At 48.9% G+C, this 21,204-nt stretch overlaps 1 protein-coding gene across 13 annotated transcripts in view; it reads right to left on the bottom strand.

Moving 5' to 3' along the window:
• Window positions 1-19,858: 19,858 nt before the first annotated feature.
• The window catches only part of EPS15L1 (epidermal growth factor receptor pathway substrate 15 like 1), a 100,430-nt gene continuing 99,084 nt past the window's right edge, over window positions 19,859-21,204 (bottom strand). For 12 of the 13 annotated variants that reach the window (XM_082621148.1, XM_082621136.1, XM_082621143.1 and 9 more), the window contains one exon: window positions 19,859-20,500. In XM_082621148.1, coding sequence (XP_082477274.1) covers window positions 20,354-20,500 — 147 coding nt within the window. In that variant the 3' untranslated portion in view covers window positions 19,859-20,353. The remainder of the gene's footprint in view (window positions 20,501-21,204) is intronic. The other variant, XM_082621140.1, reaches the window with a different exon arrangement.

The following is a 21,204-nucleotide window of genomic DNA, read 5'->3' as shown; positions in this document are numbered from 1 at the left end:
TCATTCATCGCTTTTACTAGCAAGGAGGGGGCTCCACCCCAGGAAGCAAGTTTCCATGACAGATGCCACCCAGAGAAAAGTATGAATAAAACCTCACTGCTGGGCCCTGTCCCCATCCCTGTGACAAGACACAGAACACTTTTCCTTCCTGGTGTCCACTTGAGAAAATATAAAATATCAAACCAGAAAAAAAATGTTTTGCCCTGCATTCTACAACCCAATTTTCGTCAAAGTTTTTTGGAGGAAGGGGTTTCTGGTCAGTGGTTGAATTGTTTTCACATGGCTGTGACTATCACTGTATCCTTTTTTTTTCCCAGGAAAAGTTATAACCATTTTTCCACATATTTTCCTCCACAATATGTTTTTATTATTTTAAATGGCTGCATAATATAACATTTGGACGTGCCAGAATTTGCTTATACAAACAAGCGCTGGGCATCTGTATGTACACACTGGGCCACATTTCAGATTGTCCCCCAGGGTTGGAAAGGATGACAGTTTTGGAGGACTTTGGGCATTGCCAAAATGCTCTCCCAAGAGTGACTCCAGTGATGGGGGAAAGATACAGGAGCTGTTTTTCTACTAGAAGTTTCCTGTATGTCAGGGAGCCCAGGCATCCTAGAATGATGTGGTGTGAAGTGGGGGGAGGGAGAGCCTTCAGAGGGTCAGGTGAGTCCCAGCACATGCCTGACTCAGCACCTGCCCCATCAGCAAAGCTGAGCTAGCACCCAGGCTTAGCCACACCCTGGGGAGTTTCAAGGCAACAGGCCAGAGATGAATGGCTCTCAAAGGCACCAGCACCAGGTGTCTCTGATAGCCTAGACCCACGCTGAGCTGGTGTGTGACAAGCACAGGGTTTCTCAACCCCATGATCATCAACATCGGGGCTGGACCCTTCTCGGTGGTAGACGCTGCCCCGTGCACTGTAGGACGTTGAGCAGCATCCCTGGCCTCCACCCACTCGATACCAGCAGCACCTACGCCCCCAAGTTGTGACAACCAAAAATATCTCCAGACACTGCCAGTGTCCCCTGGAAGCAGGTTCACCCCAGTTTGAGAACCACTGGGTTAGGGGGTTCTGTAGGCACGTGAGACACTTTGCATCTGTAACTATCTGACCTGAGGTGCTAGGATGCTGCACGTATTTAAATACAGAAACTGAGTGGGAGGGAGAGAAGAGGTAACTCACAAACACTGAAGGATCAGCCTGGTTTATACCATCTGACCCATCGGGAATTTTTTCTGGTGCGCAGTGTGAGCTACGAACCTACATAAATTTTTTTCCAAATACTTCATACAGGGCTTCTCAATCTCGACACTGCTGACATTTGAGGCCGCATCCTTCTTTACACTGGGGGACTGTCCTGCACATTGTAGGGTGTTCAGCAGCATTCCTGGTCTCAACCCAGGAGATGCCAGTAGCACCCCCAGCCCTGCAGTCCCGCAGTTGTGACAACGAAAATGTCTCCAAGTGTCCCCTGGAGGGGGAGGGTGCAGAATCGCCCACAGTGAGTACCACTGCTTAGGCAAAACCATTCTTTCCCATGGAAGCCCTCAGCTCTGCTGTGCGGGCCTGTTTCCTTGACTGGGAGGTGAGGGTGGTGCTGCGGGGATGGAATGACAGACGGGAGATGAGTGCCCAGCACTGGGGTGCGGCCTGCAGGGTGAGTCTCCCCTGTGAGGTTGGTGTGTGTGAATTTCAAGTCTTGCTACCCACCGTCTCTCTGTGTCTCTAGATAGACGGACGGACCGACAGATGGATAGATGATTGATTGATAGATAGATAGATAGATAGATAGATAGGTAGATAGATAGAAAGGTGGATGGATGGGGCTTCCCTGGTGGCGCAGTGGTTGAGAGTCCGCCTGACGATGCAGGGGACACGGGTTCGTGCCCCGGCCTGGGAAGATCCCACATGCTGCAGAGCGGCTGGGCCCGTGAGCCATGGCCGCTGAGCCTGCGCGTCCGGAGCCTGTGCTCTGCAGCGGGAGAGGCCACAACAGTGAGAGGCCCGCGTACCGCAAAAAAAAAAAGAAAGGTGGATGGATGGATGGATAGATAGATGATAGATAATCTTTCTCTCAATCTCTCTCCCTTCTCTTCTCTCCACCTGTCTCATTCTCTCTCTCAACCTCTCTCTCTCCTCCACTCATTCATTCAGCAAATGCTCCCAATTCCTCAGCCCTGATCTGAGTCCTGGGGAAGCAGGAGTGACTCAGAAGTGACTCAGCCTTGCCTCTTCACCCACAGCCACTGTCAACAAAAGTTTGTTGAATGACTAACCCAGTGTGAACTTGAGCTGAGCTTCAGGCTGGGGCAGGTGCTTTCATCCTGGGTATTTAATACAAATTCTCTCTTTCAATCTTCCCACAAAGCTGGGGGGTTTGCGGGAGTGGAATAGCCACCCCCATTTTCCAAATGCAGAAAGCTGGTGCGGAGAGAGGAAGGCTAGCCCCTTGCCTGGTGTGGGTGTAGGTGGTGGAGTGAGGGCTCCAACTCAGGCTGGTCCAATCTTGACGTCACAGCTCCTACCCACACCTGGAAACATCTACATGCTAAACTGCATCAAGCTCGCCTGGTTTTCTTCCACGCACACAGTCTGGGGGTTCCTGGAAGCCCCAATGAGTTCCTTCGAGGCTTCCGTCTGAATATCCTGGAAAACTCACTTTCCAGGAAAATCTTGGGCAGGGAGAAATGGGGTCAGGAAACACAGGTGTCAGGGGGCAGCCTGGCTAGGTGAATGGAGTTCCCTGAGACATTGTAATAAGAAACAAAAGGAGGCCAGAAGGAAGAAGATCCCCCCAAAAGCTCCCACTCCTAGGTGTAGACCCCAAAGAATTAAAAACAAGGACTCAGACAGATGCTTGTACATCAGTGTTCACAGCAGCGGGATTCCCAGCCACCAAAAGGTGGAAACAACACACATGGCCATCAACTGATGAATGGATAAACAAAAGGTGACACATCCATGTAACAGAATATTACTAAACCATAAACAGGAATGAAGCACTAACCCGGCTACCAGGTAGATGAACCTCAAAAACATTATCCTGAATAAAAGATGCCAGACACAAAAGATCACATACTGTATGAGCCCACATATGTGAGGTCCTAGAGCAGCTAAATCCACAGAGGCAGAAAGTAGAAGGGTGGGTGCCAGGGGTTGGGGGAGAGGACCAGGGAGTTAATGTTTAATGGGGACAGGGTTTCTGTTTGAGGTGATGAAAAAGTTTTGGAAATAGTTAGTGAGCATGGTTGCATAACAGTGTGAATAAAATTAATAGCACTGAATTGAGTACTTAAAAATGGTTAAAATGGTATATTTTATGTTATGTACATCTTATGATGATTTTTTTTAAAGGCTTGGGAGTCTCCATAGGCATGAGGTGGGGAGAGAGATTTCTATGAGTCAGACCGTGCGATGAGTGTTTTCCAGGCATTTGTGCCTATTTTACAGGTAGGAAAATGGAGGCCTGGGGAGACAAGGCCACTGTCCACATAATGGAGCTGAGCTTTGAACCTGAGTCTTCCTGAAATGAAAGTTTTTCTCCAACTGGATGTCTCTGCAGTAGACAGTCCCTGGGTCTCTCTGGCCCTCTGTTTCTCCACCTGAAAACAACCAGGGCAATGGCTCCTCTACATGGACCATATATTGGGGACAATTTTATCTTCCCAACAATATCAGATGGTATCCTATAGCAGGTCACTACCATTCTAGAATAAATCCAAAGATTTCATTGTGGTCTGGGGAGCCCCACCTCCTCCTGCCCACCTCTCCTTCATGCCTATGTGTTCACTCAGCCACACTGTTCTCCTTACTGTCCACCAGACATGCTCCCCTTCAGTGCTGCCTCAGGGCCTTTGGACCTGCTATTCCCTAGACCTGAAATGCTGTTCCCTGGATTCTTCCCATAGCCACTAGTAGCAGCCAAGCCAAGCTGCACTGGGAGAATCTCTGCAGCCTCAAAGCCAGAAACCAGATCCTCAGGTGAAAGGCAGGAGGCCACCAGACAAGGGGCCGGGGCCCTGCTGGCCCTCACCCCACAGGGGGTGAAAGAAGCTGTCCCTGGAATCTCAATTCCCATCACCTTTGCTTCTCAAGCTGTGCCTGGGAAAACCCCTCAGTGGCGTCATCTCTCCTCTTGTAGAAGAGGAAACTGAGGCCCAGAGGTGTTTCCCAGAGTCATACACTGATGCTAGGACTCCCACTCTGAAGGTAGGGGTTTTCCCTTAGCTGTGCACTCGCAGAAGGCCAGGTTCACTCTGGTTCATGAGGGAGGCTGAGAGAGGAGGCAAATCTCAAAGCCCCATCCTCCACCAGTTTTAATTCTTCTTTTTTTTTTGGAAGAGCGTAAGGGTGGAGAAGGGTTACATTTATGGCCATTTGTGGCTCTGGGAATAAAAAGACATGCCCTCCAGACCTGCCTCAGGGCCTTTGCACTTGCTGTTCACTCAGCCAGAAATGCTGGCCAGCTGCTCCTTGTCTTTCAAGGCCCTGACCATCCATCCAGCTGACCTTACCCCCTCCCTGGGATGGAGGACACAATGTCCTCCTCCCGCTGGACCACACTCAGCAACTTCTTTCAGATGAATGGGCTCCTCGAGGCCTGACTGCACGTTGGCAAACGTTACCCAAGCGGGTGGAACTCAGTGGTGGGCGGGTGGTGCGGGGGTGCAGATGAACTCTTCAATGTGCCAGAGAGGTGAGTAGTGCATGGGGAGGCTCAGAAAAGGGGAGGAAATTGCCCGAGGTCACACAGCAGGAAAAGCCAGAGTTCCCTGGAGTTCTGTCTCCCAAATCCTTACCCAGACGCCCCAAGGCTGAGACCCTGTGGCCGTCCTGTCTCAGAAGGCTCTGTGCCCCACACCTGCCTCACCCCTCTCCTCCACAAATCCCAGGGCCTTGGCTGGGCCTCCTGGGAGAGCACAGCTGATTCAGCCTCATGGGACCCCAACTAGCCTGCCTCCAATGTTGGGGCTCATGGATTGGCCCACCTGGGAGGGAGTGGGGTGGAGGGAGACCCCACATATGGGGCTTTCAGGAGAGCACAGGGGGCACAGGGGTGAGCCAGGGCTGCGGGACTGAGAGGCAGTGGGGAGCCACAGAAGGACGAAGGCAGGGGTGACCATCAGCTTTGTGTTCTGTCTCTCAAGCCCTATAACATGGTTCTTCCACCATGACCCACGCCTGCGAAGGCACCCCTTTCTCCTCTGAGGTCCCACACCCTTCTCTACCCTTCTCTGGGTTCCTTAAGCATTTTTCACCCCAGAACCTGGAGGCTGGTTCTGACTTGGGGTTCCCTGGGGGCAGAGGCCAGGCCCTGGCTGGGACCAACCAAGGGAGACAACCTCACTGTTCTACGGGGGACACAGCCCTAGGAGGATGGGGATAGGTACCCTGCCAAGACCCTGCTCCAGGCCTGAGTACTTTCTCTAGGCTGTGTCTCCTCCATCTCCCTATTCTCTTCCCTTCCATCTCTTGTTTTCTTTCTTTTTTCATTGCCGTAAAATACACGTAACATAAAATTAACCATTTTACCCAGTATTAAATGTACATACAGTTCTGTGGCATCAAGTACACTCACACTGTTGTGCAGCCGTCACCACCATCCATCCCCAGAACTTGTTGACCTTCTCAGACTGAAACTCTGGCCCCATTAAACACTAACTGCCCAGCCCCTTCCCCCAGGCCCTGGCACCCACCACTACCTTCTGTCTCTACGAATCTGACTACCTTAGGGACCTCATGTAAGTGGAGACTTACAGTATTTGTCCTTTTGTGACTGGTTTATTTCACTCAGCATAATGCCCTCAAGGTTTATCTAAGCTGTTACGTGTCAGAATTTCCTTCCTTTTTAAAGCTGAATAATATTCCATTGCGTGGATAGCCCACATTTGTTTATTTATTCATCCCTTGATGGATACTTGGGCTGCTTCCACCTTTTGGCTGTTGTGGGTAAAGCTGCCATGAACATGGTATGCAGACATGTTCTGAGACCCTGCTTTTGGGGATCGACCCAGAAGTGGAATTGCTGGATCCCTTGTTTTCTTTTGAAAGCTTTATTCGCTGACTCTCAGAAAGTCAGAAGTGTTTTTCTTTTCTGAGCAGCTCACCCAGGAGCTACAGGATCAGGCTGAGCATCTGCAAATCTCTCAGTGTTTGGATCTCCTTTCTGCACCAGTTCGCCACTGTTAGCTTCAACCAGCCACTCTCTGGGCCTCGGTTTCCTCCTCTGTGAAATGGGGGCAACAGAAAAGGGGAGGGGAGCGCTGCCAGCAGCCTAGCTTCGGGGTCACCCGGAAATCGGGGTTTTGCAGCAGCCCGGGCTGTGCAGAGAGGCAGAGGCTCCCCAGGAGCTGGACAGGCCTGCGGTCGAGGTGCCACTCACACCCGGCACGCCCGCCCGCCCGCTCAGCCTACAGGCTGCTCTTCTTGCAGCCAGCACCCGGCCCCACCAGGCCTGGACTACCCGGGACAGCCTTCTCGGGAGGGAACACAGACCCCTGGAGGCCAGATCAAGAGACCCTCCACTGGGCCAGGGCCTGAGCTGGGCTGACGTCATCCACCCTCACTCCGAAGCAGCAGAGGCCGTGCCGTGGTACAGGCCAGCCAGGCCTCCTGGTCCCTTGTCCACCTTGAGCCACGGGAATGGACACGCTGGCTGAGTGCCTGCCAATGGCACCAGCTTGCCAGGGCCTGCTCCATTTTAACCTACAACAACATGAACAGAATATTCTATTGACAAGCCTTTCTATTTTTCCCTCCCCTCCACCACTTTTTTTTTCTTTTTTCTTTTTTTTTTAACAGAGGGAGTCTGGAAACCAACCAGACTGAACAGACACATCTAGAACACTCCACCCAACGGCGGCAAAATACACATGAACATTCCCCAGGATGGGCCACCAACCAACCTCAACAAATTGAAGCGGCTTGAGATAATACCAAGTATGTTCTTAGACCACAATGGAATGAAATTAGAAACCCCAGAGAGAAAGCTGGCAAACCCGGAAATACGTGGAAATTAAGTAACAATAGTACAGAATTACCTGCTCCAAGATTGAACCAGCAAATCTCGGAGGCAGGAGATTAGTTCTGGGGCCGAGGCTGGGTGGGGGAGCTCCAAGGCTGGGGGGAGGTGGGACACAGATCCGGCTTTGCTTGGGGGCCTGCCTGCACCCAGGATTCATCTGCAGATCTTGGGGGGGAGGGCGGGACCGTGAGGTCTCCGGGTGTCCCTTGGGGATTTCTTGTGGTTCCCATGGGGTCGTAGCCTCCAGAATGCGAGCCTGCCCTGATGCGCGCGGATGACCCCCAAGCCCCCAAGGGCAGCTCTCCTCGTGGCTCCAGTGGGGTCCGCTGGGGGGCTGCTTCTGAGAGCCTGCCCCAGCCGTCCAGACAGCCTCCTCCCTTGCTTGCTTAGAACATGCTGGAGACTCCTTCACTCTGCATTCTGGCCCTTAATGGTCAGCAGTCTCTCTCCTCTGAGCCTCTGCTTCTCCCACGTCACTCTCCACCTTTCACCCTAATCTCTGGGTCTCCCCCGCCCCGATCCGACTCACTCTTGCTTCTCCCCAACCCCACATCTTTGCAGAGGCTGTTCCTTATGCCAAAAAGCCCTTCCTATGTATCCATGGAGGGACCGTCCATCCTTCAAGGCTTAGCTCAAGCGTCACCTCCTCTGGGAAGACTGCCCTGACTCCCCCAGCAAAACCTCTTCTCCCCACCATGTGAACCCGACCTCACTGGGGCGGGGGCACCTGCATGGGTATCTGGCACCCCCATCCGATGGGGCCTGAGCAGCCAGGAGTGAGGGGTGCTGCATGACCGGGGGGGCCTGGTTGAGAAGGAGTCAGCACCACGAACAGACGTAGTGGCTCTGTTCCCGGGTCCTCATATGCAACCAAACCCCAAATTCAGGCCTTCCTGGGGTAGCAGGATTTCTGACCAACTCCAGGAGTCGGTGCTGATGCTAATGCGGGGCAGTGTACAGCATGCAGTGTAGACAGGACTTGGGAGTCCAGCAGCCCGGGTCACCCCAGCTCTGGTGTTTGCCTCTTGGCTGCGGCCCCCGGCAACTGCCCAATCTCTGGGAGCCAGAGCTTCCCCCTGGGCTGGTCAGAAAAGTAAATCAGAGTCAAGTTCCCTCCGACACACATACTGTGGGAGCTCAGCCTCTGCTGTTTCCTCCCCTGCATCCTCCAGGGGGGATTGAATCTTATCTGGTGGGTCTTGGGCAGGGCCCAGAAGTTGCCATGTGTGCAGCGCCCCGGGGATTGGCTCAGCCACACTTTGAGACACGCGGCTCTAAATTGTCACAGTCATTCAGGAAATAGTTCTGCACCCGCTGAATGCCAGATGCTGTTCGCTGTTCGAGAGGCTGCCATCCTGCCTTCTCCAGCACATCCTGATTGCCCTCCGCCTCCATCACCCCTGATTTCAACCTTGACCCCAAGTTGGCCTTTTGGGGACTGTCCCAAGACCGAAAGACACACTCCTTGGCCAAACCCCCTGTCTGTGGCCTCAGGGTTCTATGATATTTCAAAGCAAGGAGAAAAACCAGGAATCAGGAGTCCAGCCAGCCCCATTTTTCACTTGGCTTTAAAATATGCCCAGAGGTGCCAATCCCAGCTCTCAGGAGCAGAATTCTCCGCATTCCTGGTGTGTTTCCGTTGAACCCCAAACCTCAAACACATCCTGATGTCTCATTTCCTCAACAAGGCCTGGGGTGACTTAGGCCAGCTTGCCGGGGGCTCATCGGTTCATTTTGAGTCACAACGGAGGTTTGTCGAAGGAAGGATTTCTCATCTCAGAAGTTGGCGGCTGTTCCATCAAGCACGGCTGGTTCCCACCAACTCTCCGCCTGCCTCTGTGCAGTTTACTGCAGGAGCCCATGGCCGGCTTTGCCCTGCGTGCCAGGATCTGGGCTCCCGATGACTTGGAGGGGCAGCCCCGGTCACAAGGCAGGGGCTGGGGACACTGGACAGGTCTGAGCTGAGCTCCTGAATTCATCACTGTCAACCTGTGACTCCCAGGCCCCCCTTTCCTCCCCTGTCAAAAGGGGTCCTTAGCAGCTGTCTTGGTAGCTGCTGTCTGATGGATGGGGCCTGCCCTATGCCTGGCACACAGTAGGTGCTCAATGAAGGAATGGTGGCCATTATTAAGAGAGAGACAGGGAGTTCCCTGGTGGTCCAGTGGTTAGGACTCTGTGCTTTCACTGCTGAGGTCCTGAGTTCGATCCCTGGTAGGGGAACTAAGATCCTGCATGCCTTGTGGTGTGACAAAAAAAAAAGAGAGACAGTGGAACTCCAAAGGAACACGCCCACTCATTCTGCTTACTCCTGCTGGCCTCTGGGAGGTGGGACTGGAGGTGGGGGGACTGCCATGTCTTGGGACAGTTCCTGATGTCACTGGCAACTGAGCTGACTTCTGCACAGGGAGACTCAGGCGCCCTATGCAAATGCACAGGGAGAGCATCAGTGCAGGTGACCTCGTCCTGGACCTTTCTGCAGTGTAAGCGGGCATCTCAGGGGTGCCTCTTTGAGTGGGAAGGGCCCCTGCAAGATTTTTGCCTGGAAGAAGAGTTGTGGCAATTATTTTTATTATCGCTGTTGCTGTTGTTGGCATGTTGGTTTAAGAAATAATTGGGATGTTCATTGCAGCACTATTCATAACAGCCAAAAAGTAGGAGGAACCCAAGTATCCATCAGAGAATGAATAAACTAACGAAATGTGGCCCATCCACACAATGGAATATTACTCAGCCATAAAACGGAAGGAAGCACTGACACATGCTACAAACGTCGATGAACCTTGAAAACATCAGACTGAGGGAGAGAAGCCAAACATGAAAGGCCATGTGGTGTATGATTTCATTTACATGAAATGTCCAGAACAGGCAAATCCATAGAGACAGAAAGCAGATCAGTGGTTGTCAGGGGCTGGGGGAGGGAAGTGGGGAGTGACTGCTAATGGGGATGGGTCTCTTTTTGGGGTGATGGAAATGTTCTGGAACTAGAGGTGGTGGTTGCACAACATCGTGAATGTATTAAATGCCACTGAATTATATACTTTAAATGGTTAATTTTATGTTACGTGAATTTCACCTCAATAAAAGCAAAATGATTTCTAAAGAAGCAACTGGGAATAGAGGTTTCAATTGTAAAACTTTGCTATTTTTAACGAAATTCTTTTCGTGAATGTAAAAGTAAAATAAAATTTATCAAGGGATGCATGGATAACAAAACATGGTATATACATACACACAAGGTGCATACAACGTGCACAATGTATATACATCTATACGATGGAATATTATTCAGCCTTAAAAAGGAAGGACATTCTGACATATACTACGACATGGATTAAACTTGAGGACATTATGCTAAGTGAAATAAGCCCATCACAAAAGGACAAATACCGCATGATGCCATTTACGTGAGGTCCCTAGAGCAGTCACCTCCAGAAAGTAGAAGGGTGGGGTGCCAGGGGCTGGGGGAGGGGGATGGGAAGTTAGTGTTTAATGGGGACAGTTTCAGTTGGGGAAGATGAAAAAGTTCTGGAGATGAATGGTGGTGATGGTTGCACAATAATGTGAATGTACTTAATGCCACTGAACTGTATTCTTAAAAATGGCTAGGATGGTGAATTTTAAGTTATGTGTATTTTACAAGAGTTTAATAAATAAGCAAATAAGTAGGAAAATCAGAGTAACAACAAAAAACTAACCTGCAGCCTCTTGGACTCCCAAACAGTAATTTCGCATCTGCTTTGCTGACAGTAACATTCACTCATTATATTAACAACGGACACACAGGAAGGGTGAAAGTTCAAACCCTCTTTTCCATTTTCATTACGTTATACTGTATAGAGTGTTAGCACTGTGTATAACTGCATACATGAGTGATTTTCAGGAAAACGATGGATTTCCCATTTTATGGTTAAAAAAAATTCTTTACAGCCTGAGCATTTGCCAGCCTTGAGCCAAGATGGGAAAGAGGGCCCCGAATATAGAGAATGAGGGATGGAAGAAATGGAATGACCTTGACACTATCATTAGATTCACAGAAGGAAACATTCCTTCTGTGAATTTCACATAATTTCCTTTAAATATATTGGTTCTATGGGAAAACAGGGAGGGGACTTCTGGTTTAACAATGTTGCAAACAATGTAGTATTTAATTTTTATTCTTCCAAGTAATGCCACCTGCACCCCAGAGAGAGCTAAAAATCAAATTACACAGGAATCAGAAACTGTTCAGCCCTAATGAAAAAATTAATTCAGCTGGAGCTCCGTGGGGGCAGAGAAACTGTCTGGCTCACCACTGCCTTTCCAGTACCCAGCTCAGGCCCTATATCTGGCGTGGCAAACTATGGCTTGAGGGCTGAATATGGCCCTCCAGCTGCTTTTGTAAATCTGCTTTTGTAAATAAAGCTTTATTGGTACACAGCCACATGCATTCATTGACATCTACTCTATGGCTGCCTCTGTACTATAATGGCAGGCTTGAGTCATTGCAACAGACACTGTGTGGCCTTAAAAGCCAAAATATTTATTACCCGGCCCCTTACAGAAAGTTTGCTGTCCCCTGGTCTAGAACAATATGAGTGACAGTAAAAAGTGTGCTGAATTAAATCAGATGCAAAGTAGAATTGGCTGCTGGCAGCATCTCCTGTTTCTGGAAACACAAATGCATTTGCGTGCATCAGGTTCTTGAAGAAATACAGCAAATCGACTTTGTATGGTTTTCCGAGGCTCCTAGGAGAAAGTTACAAACGACAAACAGTAGGAAAGAGTGCCCAGGCCTCGGGACTTGAACAGAGTAACCGGAGCCTCTCAGGTAATTGGACGGAGGTGATTTGGTGAGAATGGGCTCTGCTGTCATTTAACCAACTGCAAGTGGGAGGAATTTTCTAGATCCAGTTTCACAGCCACCACAGGCCCTCGGTGAAAGTCAGATGAGGGTAGCTTCCTGAGTCTCACTGCCTGACTTCAACCCTTATAGATGGCTTGCAAAGTCTCCCATCTGTCCCGGGTCCCTGAAGCCCATAAGAAAGTGCACAAGCCCATGGAGACTCTTAGTCTCTTTTGTGGGGAGGTGACCCAGCCCATGACTGATGGAAAATGCCTGCTTGTTTGCTCAGCCATGCTTCCAAAGAAGCATTTTAGTTCAGGGAATACATGTGGCACTGTCCTAGGGATTGGGGTGCAGTGTCAGCAAGATAGCATGTACGAAAACAGGGTTCAAAAGGGTTGGTGTGGATGTGAGAGATGCTGTCAAAAATAGAGAAGAAGAATTGCTGGAAACGTGTCAAAGGCCCTAAAGACAAGATATCCAAAAATGCCACCCGCAGGGTCTTCTCCCGAGCTGGCACATAGGCCTGGGGGACAGAGAGAGCACTGCTATGGGTGATGCATTCTATGTCTGAAAGGAGCCCCACACCCCCAGCTGAAAATCAGGTTCCCATCACTTCCTCCATCAAATGAACCATCTTCCTTGGCCCAGTCAATGCTTGGGGGTGGGGGGGGCACCTGGGAAGAGCGTACAACTCAAGAAAGTGGAATGGGGAATGGAAAACGGGGGAATTCTCTTCCTCTGTTGGGCAGATGCATTTCTTTCCTGGGAGGGCCAGGTACGAGAGGTGAGGTAAGCCTGGGGTAAGCCTTGAGGGTCAGAGGACCATGATACCGGAGAGAGGATAATGGCTCTGTGGCATCAAACAGGTGTCCTAAGAGAACGGGTCCTCAGGAAGGCTGAGCATCCCTGGAATTTCTCCTGGGCTGGAAGTGATCTGCTCTGTGGGAATGTCTTGGTCAAGGGCTCATGCCAGGACTCATGCATTCCAACTCCTCAGATTTAAGTGCAGGAGCTTTCTACACAAGAATGCCAAGCCATTTCCAGTAAGTCTCATCAACAGCTATAAAAATAACCACTGTTGAAGTGGTGACAAGCTCATGATACAGTCCTGTAGTGCCACAGAAGGGCCATGGCATCTGGTCCCCCTTGAGTGGAAAGTCCCCTGGCTAAGCCTCTGGATTAAAAGTAACATCTTGGTTTCAGACAAGACTGCCATTTTCCTGAATGGTGGCTGATAATGGACTTGGTCTGTACAAGGCACTCAGTACACTCGAGCCCCCTTCTCTCGTAAGACCACAGAATCATACAGAAAGTTAATGGCAGGGCTGGACCTCATGTCTTCCTCAACCCAACACTATTTCCTTTAGAACGAGACTCCCATAATAAGAAGGAATAATGTAGTAGCTTATTTAGTACAGACAGAGTTACCTCTCTGCATGCTCCTGGGTAGTAGAACTAGGATATGTATGCCCTGCTCTCAAAGTGCAAAGCAATCACTATCACAGCAGCCATAGATCTAATAATAACCATCTGACTCAGTAATAACAAAACCCGCTACTACTGGCTGGGGGGAGGGAGAAATGGGGAGCTGTCATTCCATAGGTACAGAGTTTCAGTTATGCAAGATGAAAAAGTTCTAGAGAGCTGTTGCACAACAATGTGAATGTACTTAACACTAATGAACTGTACATTTAAAAGTGGTTGAGATGGTAAATTGTATGTTATATGGTTTTTTTTAAACCACAGTTAGTAATTAAAAAAATAAAAAACAAAACAACTACTACTGTTCTGATTATAGAATGTTCTGGGAACTCTGCTGTGGATTCTCACAAAAGCCCTGAGAGATAGATATTATCATCTCCACATTACAGATGAGGAAAAATAACTCCAGAGGTGAAATCACCACCCCAAGCTCACCCCACTACTAAGAGAGGAGCTGGGTTTACAACAAGTCTGCCTGACTCCAAGTCTGTGCCCTTTCCAACACACCCATGGCCTCTTCATAACTTTGTGTCTTCTGTGGTCTCCCTCAGGGGAAGAGAAGCCATAGGGTTCTTATCCCAGGATCTAGAACCGGAAAGGAATCGGAGTTCTGGCCTACCACTTTGTTCTCGTAGAACCGGGATCCCTACTTCCTTTAAAAAGTATGTTTGCGGTAAAACAATGGCTGCATCTTGTCTTGGGTCTTTTTTTGGCTCTTGGAGTGGAAACTCTGCCCTTTGTCTTTAGTACAAAGAAACAATATTCGTAGCAGACCACTATCTCAAAAGTCCTTAGGCTTCTAGTCCTTGGAAAGGGCTCTCTCTCCCCTTGGTTGAAGGTTAGCATAGAAAAGCCACTGGAAGTTCACAGAATTGTTACTTATTAAACTAGTGTTTCTTATACTAGTTTTTTAAAGTTTATAAGATACATACTATTATATAATTGATATTGATATAATTATACTATTGATTTATATTTATATATTACATTATATGACATTATACTATATCATATTAAACTAGTGCTACTTAAATTAATATTTCTCCCTTAGCTATCAAATGGTTATCAAGAGCGGGCAAAACATTAAAACAAAATTTTTTTTACACTCCCACCAGTGGTGTATGAAATTCCTGGTTGTTTTACATTCTCATCAATATTTAATGCTGTCAGTCTTTTAAATTGTAACCACCTATATAGTATATCATGTGGCTTTAGTTTGCATTTCCTAAGTCACTATTATTGGTAAGCACTTAAGCTTATTTGCCCTATGCACATCTTCCTTTGTGAAATGTCTTTTTAAGTCTTTGGCCCTTTTTTATATGAGTTGTTTGTAGGAGTGGTTTATATATTCTGAATACAAATCCTTTGTCAGATATAGGCATTGCAAATATTTTATTTCAGTCAGTTACTTACCTATTTATTTTTAATGACACCTTTGTTGGGATATTTTTAAAAATTTTAGGCATGGAAAATATTTTTATTTGGAAAAAAATTTGAAATATATTTGACATTTAACATTGGGTAAATTTAAGGTGTATAACACATTGATTTGATACATTTCTGTATTTTAATATGATTGCCATAGTAGCAATTAGCACCTCTATCACATTAGATAATAATTATTTCTTTTGAGTGGTGGGAATAATTTATGAGAACTTACTAGTCTCTTAGCAAGTTTGATGATTGTAATACAATATGGTTGTCTACATGTGGACAAAATATTTTCAATAAAGATGAAACTGACAGGATGACATCTATTCCATTTCCTTCTTTTACGTTACTTGAGATCCTAAAATATGTGTTTTCTAGAGATTTGAACAATAATATTAAGTATTCTAGAGTTAGAAAGGTCTTCATTAGTCATCTAGTCCAACCTCCTCAGCCAAGTGAGGAAACTGAGGTAAGGGGCCCAAGGTCACGAAGCAGAGACCACACAGCATGGCCACCAGAAAGCAAATCAAAGCAAGATATTTAAAGACCCACTAAACATAAACACAGCTCCAACCATGCAAGCCCACATCACGTAATTTCTTTGGAATATGCTCGTGATAAGGATCACATTTCCATTTCCCTCTATGTTTTTCCAACAAAAGCTCATGATACAATTTGTACAGCCTCTGGTAACCTTTACTGGGGAAAATTTTGGGAAAGAAAAAAAAAGGACCATGTTTCAAAGGCACCAGATCTGATAAGGGGGCAGAAATATTTACTCCATTATTTCAAGAGGCAGGTTCTTTGTTGCTCAGACGCTTCCTGTTTTAAAAATAGCTCTCCACCACTGTTCCAGAACTAGAATGTCCTTTTAAATGAAATTGGCTTTGAAGATGTGATTTCATTTACTTGGAGCAAGTTTGCAGATAATCAATCATCCTTTTGCAAAATGCTGCTCAGACCAGGTATCCGGGACCTTTGGGTTCTGGTCCAACTGCAGCCAGAGCTGGGTCGCTGGACCGTGAGGGGGGTTGGGAACCAGCTGCCACAGGTGGGAGCCGTGCTAAGGGGACAGAGACTTTCAAGCACCCGGGCAGTAAATCAATGACGCTGCAAAATCACAAGTTGCCACTCATCTGAAAGATGAGATTGGTGGAAGGAGGGTGTTACTCTTAATTTTGTTAGGTGTGATCATAGCCTGGCAGTATGTGAGAAGGTCTCACATATCTTGGCCATGTGCATTTGACCGTGGAAGGGTGAAGTGATGTCATCACCGAATTGCTTTAAAGCACGTTCGCGAAGAGAAGGAAAGGAAGAAAGGGATGGGTGAAGTGAAGGTGGCAAAATTCGGAGGACAGTGATGCCAGGTGATGGGTATTTGTGGGTTTATTGTACTCTTCTTGCTGCTATTATGCTTGGAGATTTTTCACGATAAATTTTTTCAAACTGGATATTCTGTTTTTCAGGAAAGGGTGTGAATGTTCTCTGCCAAGGAAGAGGCTGAGAGAACCCATGGGAGTGTAAGTGGATTGGTGGATTTGAGGCTGGTTATTTACACAGCAGGTGTGTGTGTGTGTGTGTCCGGGGAAAAGGAAACAGGATTTAAAACTGTCTGCGGGGGGGACTTTAACACACCACTTACACCAATGGACAGATCATCCAAACAGAAAATTAATAAGGAAACACAAGCCTTAAATGACACATTAGACTGGATGGATTTAACTGATATCTATAGGACATTCCATCCGAAAGCAGCCGAATACACTTTCTTCTCAAGTGCACAAGGAACATTCGCCAGGATAGATCACATCTTGGACCACAAATCAAGTCTCGGTAAATTTAAGAAAATTGAAATCATTATCAAGCATCTTTTCCAACCACAACATTATGAGATTAGAAATCAATTACAGGAAAAAAAACGGTAAAAAACACAAACACATGGTGGTTAAACAATATGCTACTAAACAACCAACGGAATGCTGAAGAAATCAAAGAGGAAATAAAAAAATACCCAGAGACAAATGGAAATGAAAACACGGCGATACAAAACTTACAGGACACAGCAAAAGCAGTTCTAAGAGGGAATTTTATAGCAATACAATCTTACCTCCAGCAACAAGAAAACTCTCAAATAAACAACCTAACCTTACACCTAAAGCAACTAGAGAAAGAAGAACAAACAAAACCTAAAGTTAGTAGAAGGAAATCATAAAGATCAGAGCAGAAATAAATAGGTGAAGAAAACAATAGCAAAGATCAAAGAAACTAAAAGCTGGTTCTTTGAGAAGATAAACAAAATTGATAAAACTGGCTGGTAACTTTTTTTGAGGGGGCGTTCTGGGATGCTCTAAAAATCAGAAAAAAACGTCATGGACACTCTCTGCCCCCCCCAAAAAAGAAAGATTCACAAATGTGCATTCAGGGGTTCACAGATGCCCAAAAGCATCCCCTTGGATGAGAGCTCTTAATTCAATGCATGGTCTTCCATTTCTAAGACACAAAGAGACAATTCCTGTACCTTTTCTAGGTACAATGGCTGTGTAAGGAAGCAGCAGGCAACAAGAAATACATCTTTTAAAGATCAGCAAAACGCTGAGCCACAGCCACTGGCTGGCTTTGGGGCTCCGGGCAAATGACTGCAGACAGTGAGCCTCAGTTTTCCCATCAGGAAAATGGGCTAACACCACACCCCCCTTACCTACAAGGTTGTTCTGAGGTAGAACAAAATAACAGATGTTGAATGCTCTGAAAACCGGGAGGTTTTCACCAGATATAGAGTGTGGGTCACATGCTCAAATGGGGACCTATGACCACCTCGGAGAGAGGTGACGTGGTCAGTGCCTTCCCCAAAGGGATATAATAGTAGGGGTACGCAGCATGGGGCTTTCGGATTTATTCTGATGGTTCCACTGCAGGAAGAAAAAGCCTTAGGGATCACCTCCAGCCACGTTCCGGGAGCTGCTAGCTCTCCTAGAGAGGATTAGGGGCACATCAGAGGCTAGGAAGCCCACAGGCCTTGGCACCAGGCACCAGGTCCCAGACCCACGTCACGGCAGAGAGGCAAGGCCCTTCCATGGGCACCGAGGAATCCCACCCACTCCAGGACCTCAGAAAGACTACCAAGGGCTTGGACTGTCCTGGTTGATCTCTACATTCCCCTAAACCTGTCGTAAACACCAGTTTATGGTTTACTTTCAATCTCACAGAGTATCGCTCTGATGCAAGACTGTGTAACTACATACCTGGGTCTGAAAAACTGTCTTTCGAAAGCAATCTATCCTCAGGTGATGAAGGTCAACATCAGTGGTGATGAATCCTGTTGATGACACGGACTCCATACGATGTGATGAGAAGGGCATTTCACCCCTGAGGTCCTCCCCAAACCCGTCACCCCAGGCTAACCATGAGAAAAACATCGACAGATCTCAACGGGGGACAACATACAAGACAGCTGACCACTCCTCAAAACTGTCAAGGTCATCAAAACCAAGGAAAGTCTGAGAAGCTATCTCAGTCCAGAGGCACCTAAGGAGACACGACAACCAAATGCCATGTGAGATCCTGGGACAGAAAAAGGCTATTAGGGAAAAAACTGACGAGATATGAATCAGGTGTGGACTTTAGTTAATAATCATATCTCAATATTGGGTTCCTTCAATAACAAATGTACCAGCCTGAGGCAAGATGTTAAAGAGAGGAAATCGTGAGGGGTTTATGGGAACCCTTTGTATTATCTTTGTGATTTTTCTGCACATCTAAAACTGGTCTAAAAAAATTAAGTTTATTAAAATGCAAAAACAAGCAAGTAAGTGTCTCTGTCAGAATGATTCCCTGGCTGGGATAAAGTATTTGGGGTAGGTAGGGGGTTGTCAACAGCCCTGCCCTAGCTGGGGAAGGAAGGGGAGAAGGTAAGACTGGTGGGACCCAGAGACCCAGAACACACACTGAAAAGGAACTTTTCGAGAAGGGTTTCTAGGTATCTGAGCCACAGATACCTAGAAACAGGGCCTGTGCATGCCCTGCCATTTCCAGTAAAGGCTCCTTCTGATGTGGAACATTCTGGGTCTCTTTAAGTCCTGGCAACTGGGGACTTCCCTGGTGGCACAGTGCTTCAGAATATGCCTGCCAGTGCAGGGGACACGGGTTCAAGCCCTGGTCGGGAAGATCCCACATGCCATGGAGCAACTAAGCCCGTGCACCACAACTACTGAGCCTGTGCTCTAGAGCCTGTGAGCCACAACTACTGAGCCCATGCGCCACAACTACTGAAGTCCGTGTGCCTAGAGCCTGTGCTCCGCAACAGAAGCCCCCGCAATGGAAGGCCTGGGCACCGCAACGCAGAGTAGCCCCCGCTGGCCGCAACTATAGAAAGCCCGCGTGCAGCAACGAAGACCCAACGCAACCAAAAGTAAATAAATAAAAAATAAATAATTAAGTCCCGGCAATGGTGTCTCGCCCCCTTCCTGCATGGTTTTAAGGTCAGAGGTTCTGCACTGCATTTCTCGGTGCTCAGGCCACTCAGACTCACAAGTTTTGATCATCTTTACCCAAGAGAAGTTGGCCAGGGCTGTCTCGTCTCCCTGGGTACGTGAGAAGCAAAGCAGGGGGCAAATCTGCAATATCCTCATCAACTCCTGAGGTCGTCCCAACAGTTATGTCCAAGCTTCTGGAAGGTTCTAGGGGAATTCAGCTGCATCCCGGTGGAAAGCTCTCCCCGTGTGCCAACTCTGAATACGGGTTCCTGGTGTGGAGACCACCCTGCCGGCCTCACCCCTCATGCAGACTAGACGAGGCCCCAGTGAACTGTATGCAGGAATCTTGTTTCAAACTGCACTGTTGGGACAAAGGGCCACCTGCCTTAGACGCAGTGAGGTCACAGCCCACCATTTCAGAAGCACGCTGCATCCCGAGGGACAGGGTGACCCTTGAAAACTTCCAAGACTGGCTTTCTCTGCTCAAACACTTAGGATTTAACCGGGAACGTTCGACCTGGTCTTCCACCTCTGCCCGGTCTGCCTCATGTGACATCACGTGTGAACGTTAATGCAAGGAAAACAACGTTTAAGTGGAAAAGAGAGAAAAAAAAGGATTCTTGTGTTTTGTATTAAAATATTTTATATTAATCATTCAAACTTAATTTTTATACAATGAATGCATACATCACCGGGGTGTCTGTCTCAGAGGGAGGTCAGGGAGGCGACGGGGTGGGGTGTGCCCCACACGCTGGTACTTGCCCAGCTGTGAGCAGGGGATGAAAGGCAGGAGACAGGCGCTTTCCTCTGCTCGTCCTGCTGGTTCTGGGAGGGAGACGGGGATGTCACAGCGAAGAGGTGGATCCTTGGGCATCTCCTCGGGCCTCCCGCACTGGGATGAGCTGTGTTTCCATGCCCTGGGTGAGCCACCCAGAGCCCGAGGCCCTCCGACCAGCGAGCCCTTGACGTAACAGTGGCTGTGACATGTCACAACGTGAAGCGGGGACCGCCGAGACCGAGTGTGCGTCTATCTATAGGGACTTCCGAGGCCTCGCCTGTGGCAAGCCTGCCCCGCGGCCGTGCTGCCGGCGGGCGCGAACACGGGGCCGCGCCTAGGCGGCGGGCATGTCAGCCTTGCTGAGCGCGATGGCCAGCTCCAGGTCCTCCTGCTCCTGCCGCCGCAGCCGCGCCAGCCTCTCCTGCTCCGCCTTCTCGCTCTCCCGCTTGGCCCACGCCAGCTGCTGCTCCTCATTGCCAAACTGCGAAGGAAAAACGGAGGGTGGGTTACACGGCCCCGGCGCTGGCTGCCTGCTGGCTGGGGCGGGGAGGGGTGGGGGCGTGCAGCTGGGCGAGGAGGCGGAGGCCTGTCGTGGGTGGACGGGTGGGTGCAGGGAAACGCAGTGCTGGTGTGCGTGCGGGGAGGTGCCCGGTGCGCAGGTGAAGAGCAGGAAACGCCGGAAGCCCTTGTCTTGGTTGGGGAGGGGGAGGGGGCGCGCACGCCCCAGTCCTGACCCCCAGTCTGGAAGGGGTCAATGCACTGAGACACAGGGCTGAGTCTGACCTTAACTGCCACCAGAGAAACCAGCCGTCCCGTCCCTGCAGGGGCCTGAAGCAGGCGGAAGCCAGGCATGATATCGGGGACACTGAGACTTCCAGGGACTCCCCCCCACAGCACCCCGAGGAGGCTTCACGGGGTGTGAGGGAGAAGCTCCGCGGGGCCTCTTCTCAGGGGAGGCCGGGGCGTCTCTGGAAGCAGCTGGGGAGCAGAGTCAGCGGAGGCCCAAGGAGCTGGGACAGCAAACCCTGCGGAGCCTGGGCTTCGACGGGCCTTCATGCCCAGGTGAGAGGCGCTGGGGCTGGAGAGTTCGGTTCAAACAGATCTCTGAGTCTCAAACGCGTAAAGGGGCCTTGAGGCCAACTGAGATGATGAGGTCCTGAAATGCAGCATCTCCGTCTCAGCCAG

The sequence above is a fragment of the Mesoplodon mirus genome (genome assembly GCF_964341445.2).
Source record: "Mesoplodon mirus genome assembly, chromosome: 5".
In the NCBI taxonomy this organism is placed as follows: Eukaryota; Metazoa; Chordata; class Mammalia; order Artiodactyla; family Ziphiidae; genus Mesoplodon; species Mesoplodon mirus.
This window is presented reverse-complemented; position numbering and strand designations above follow the sequence as displayed.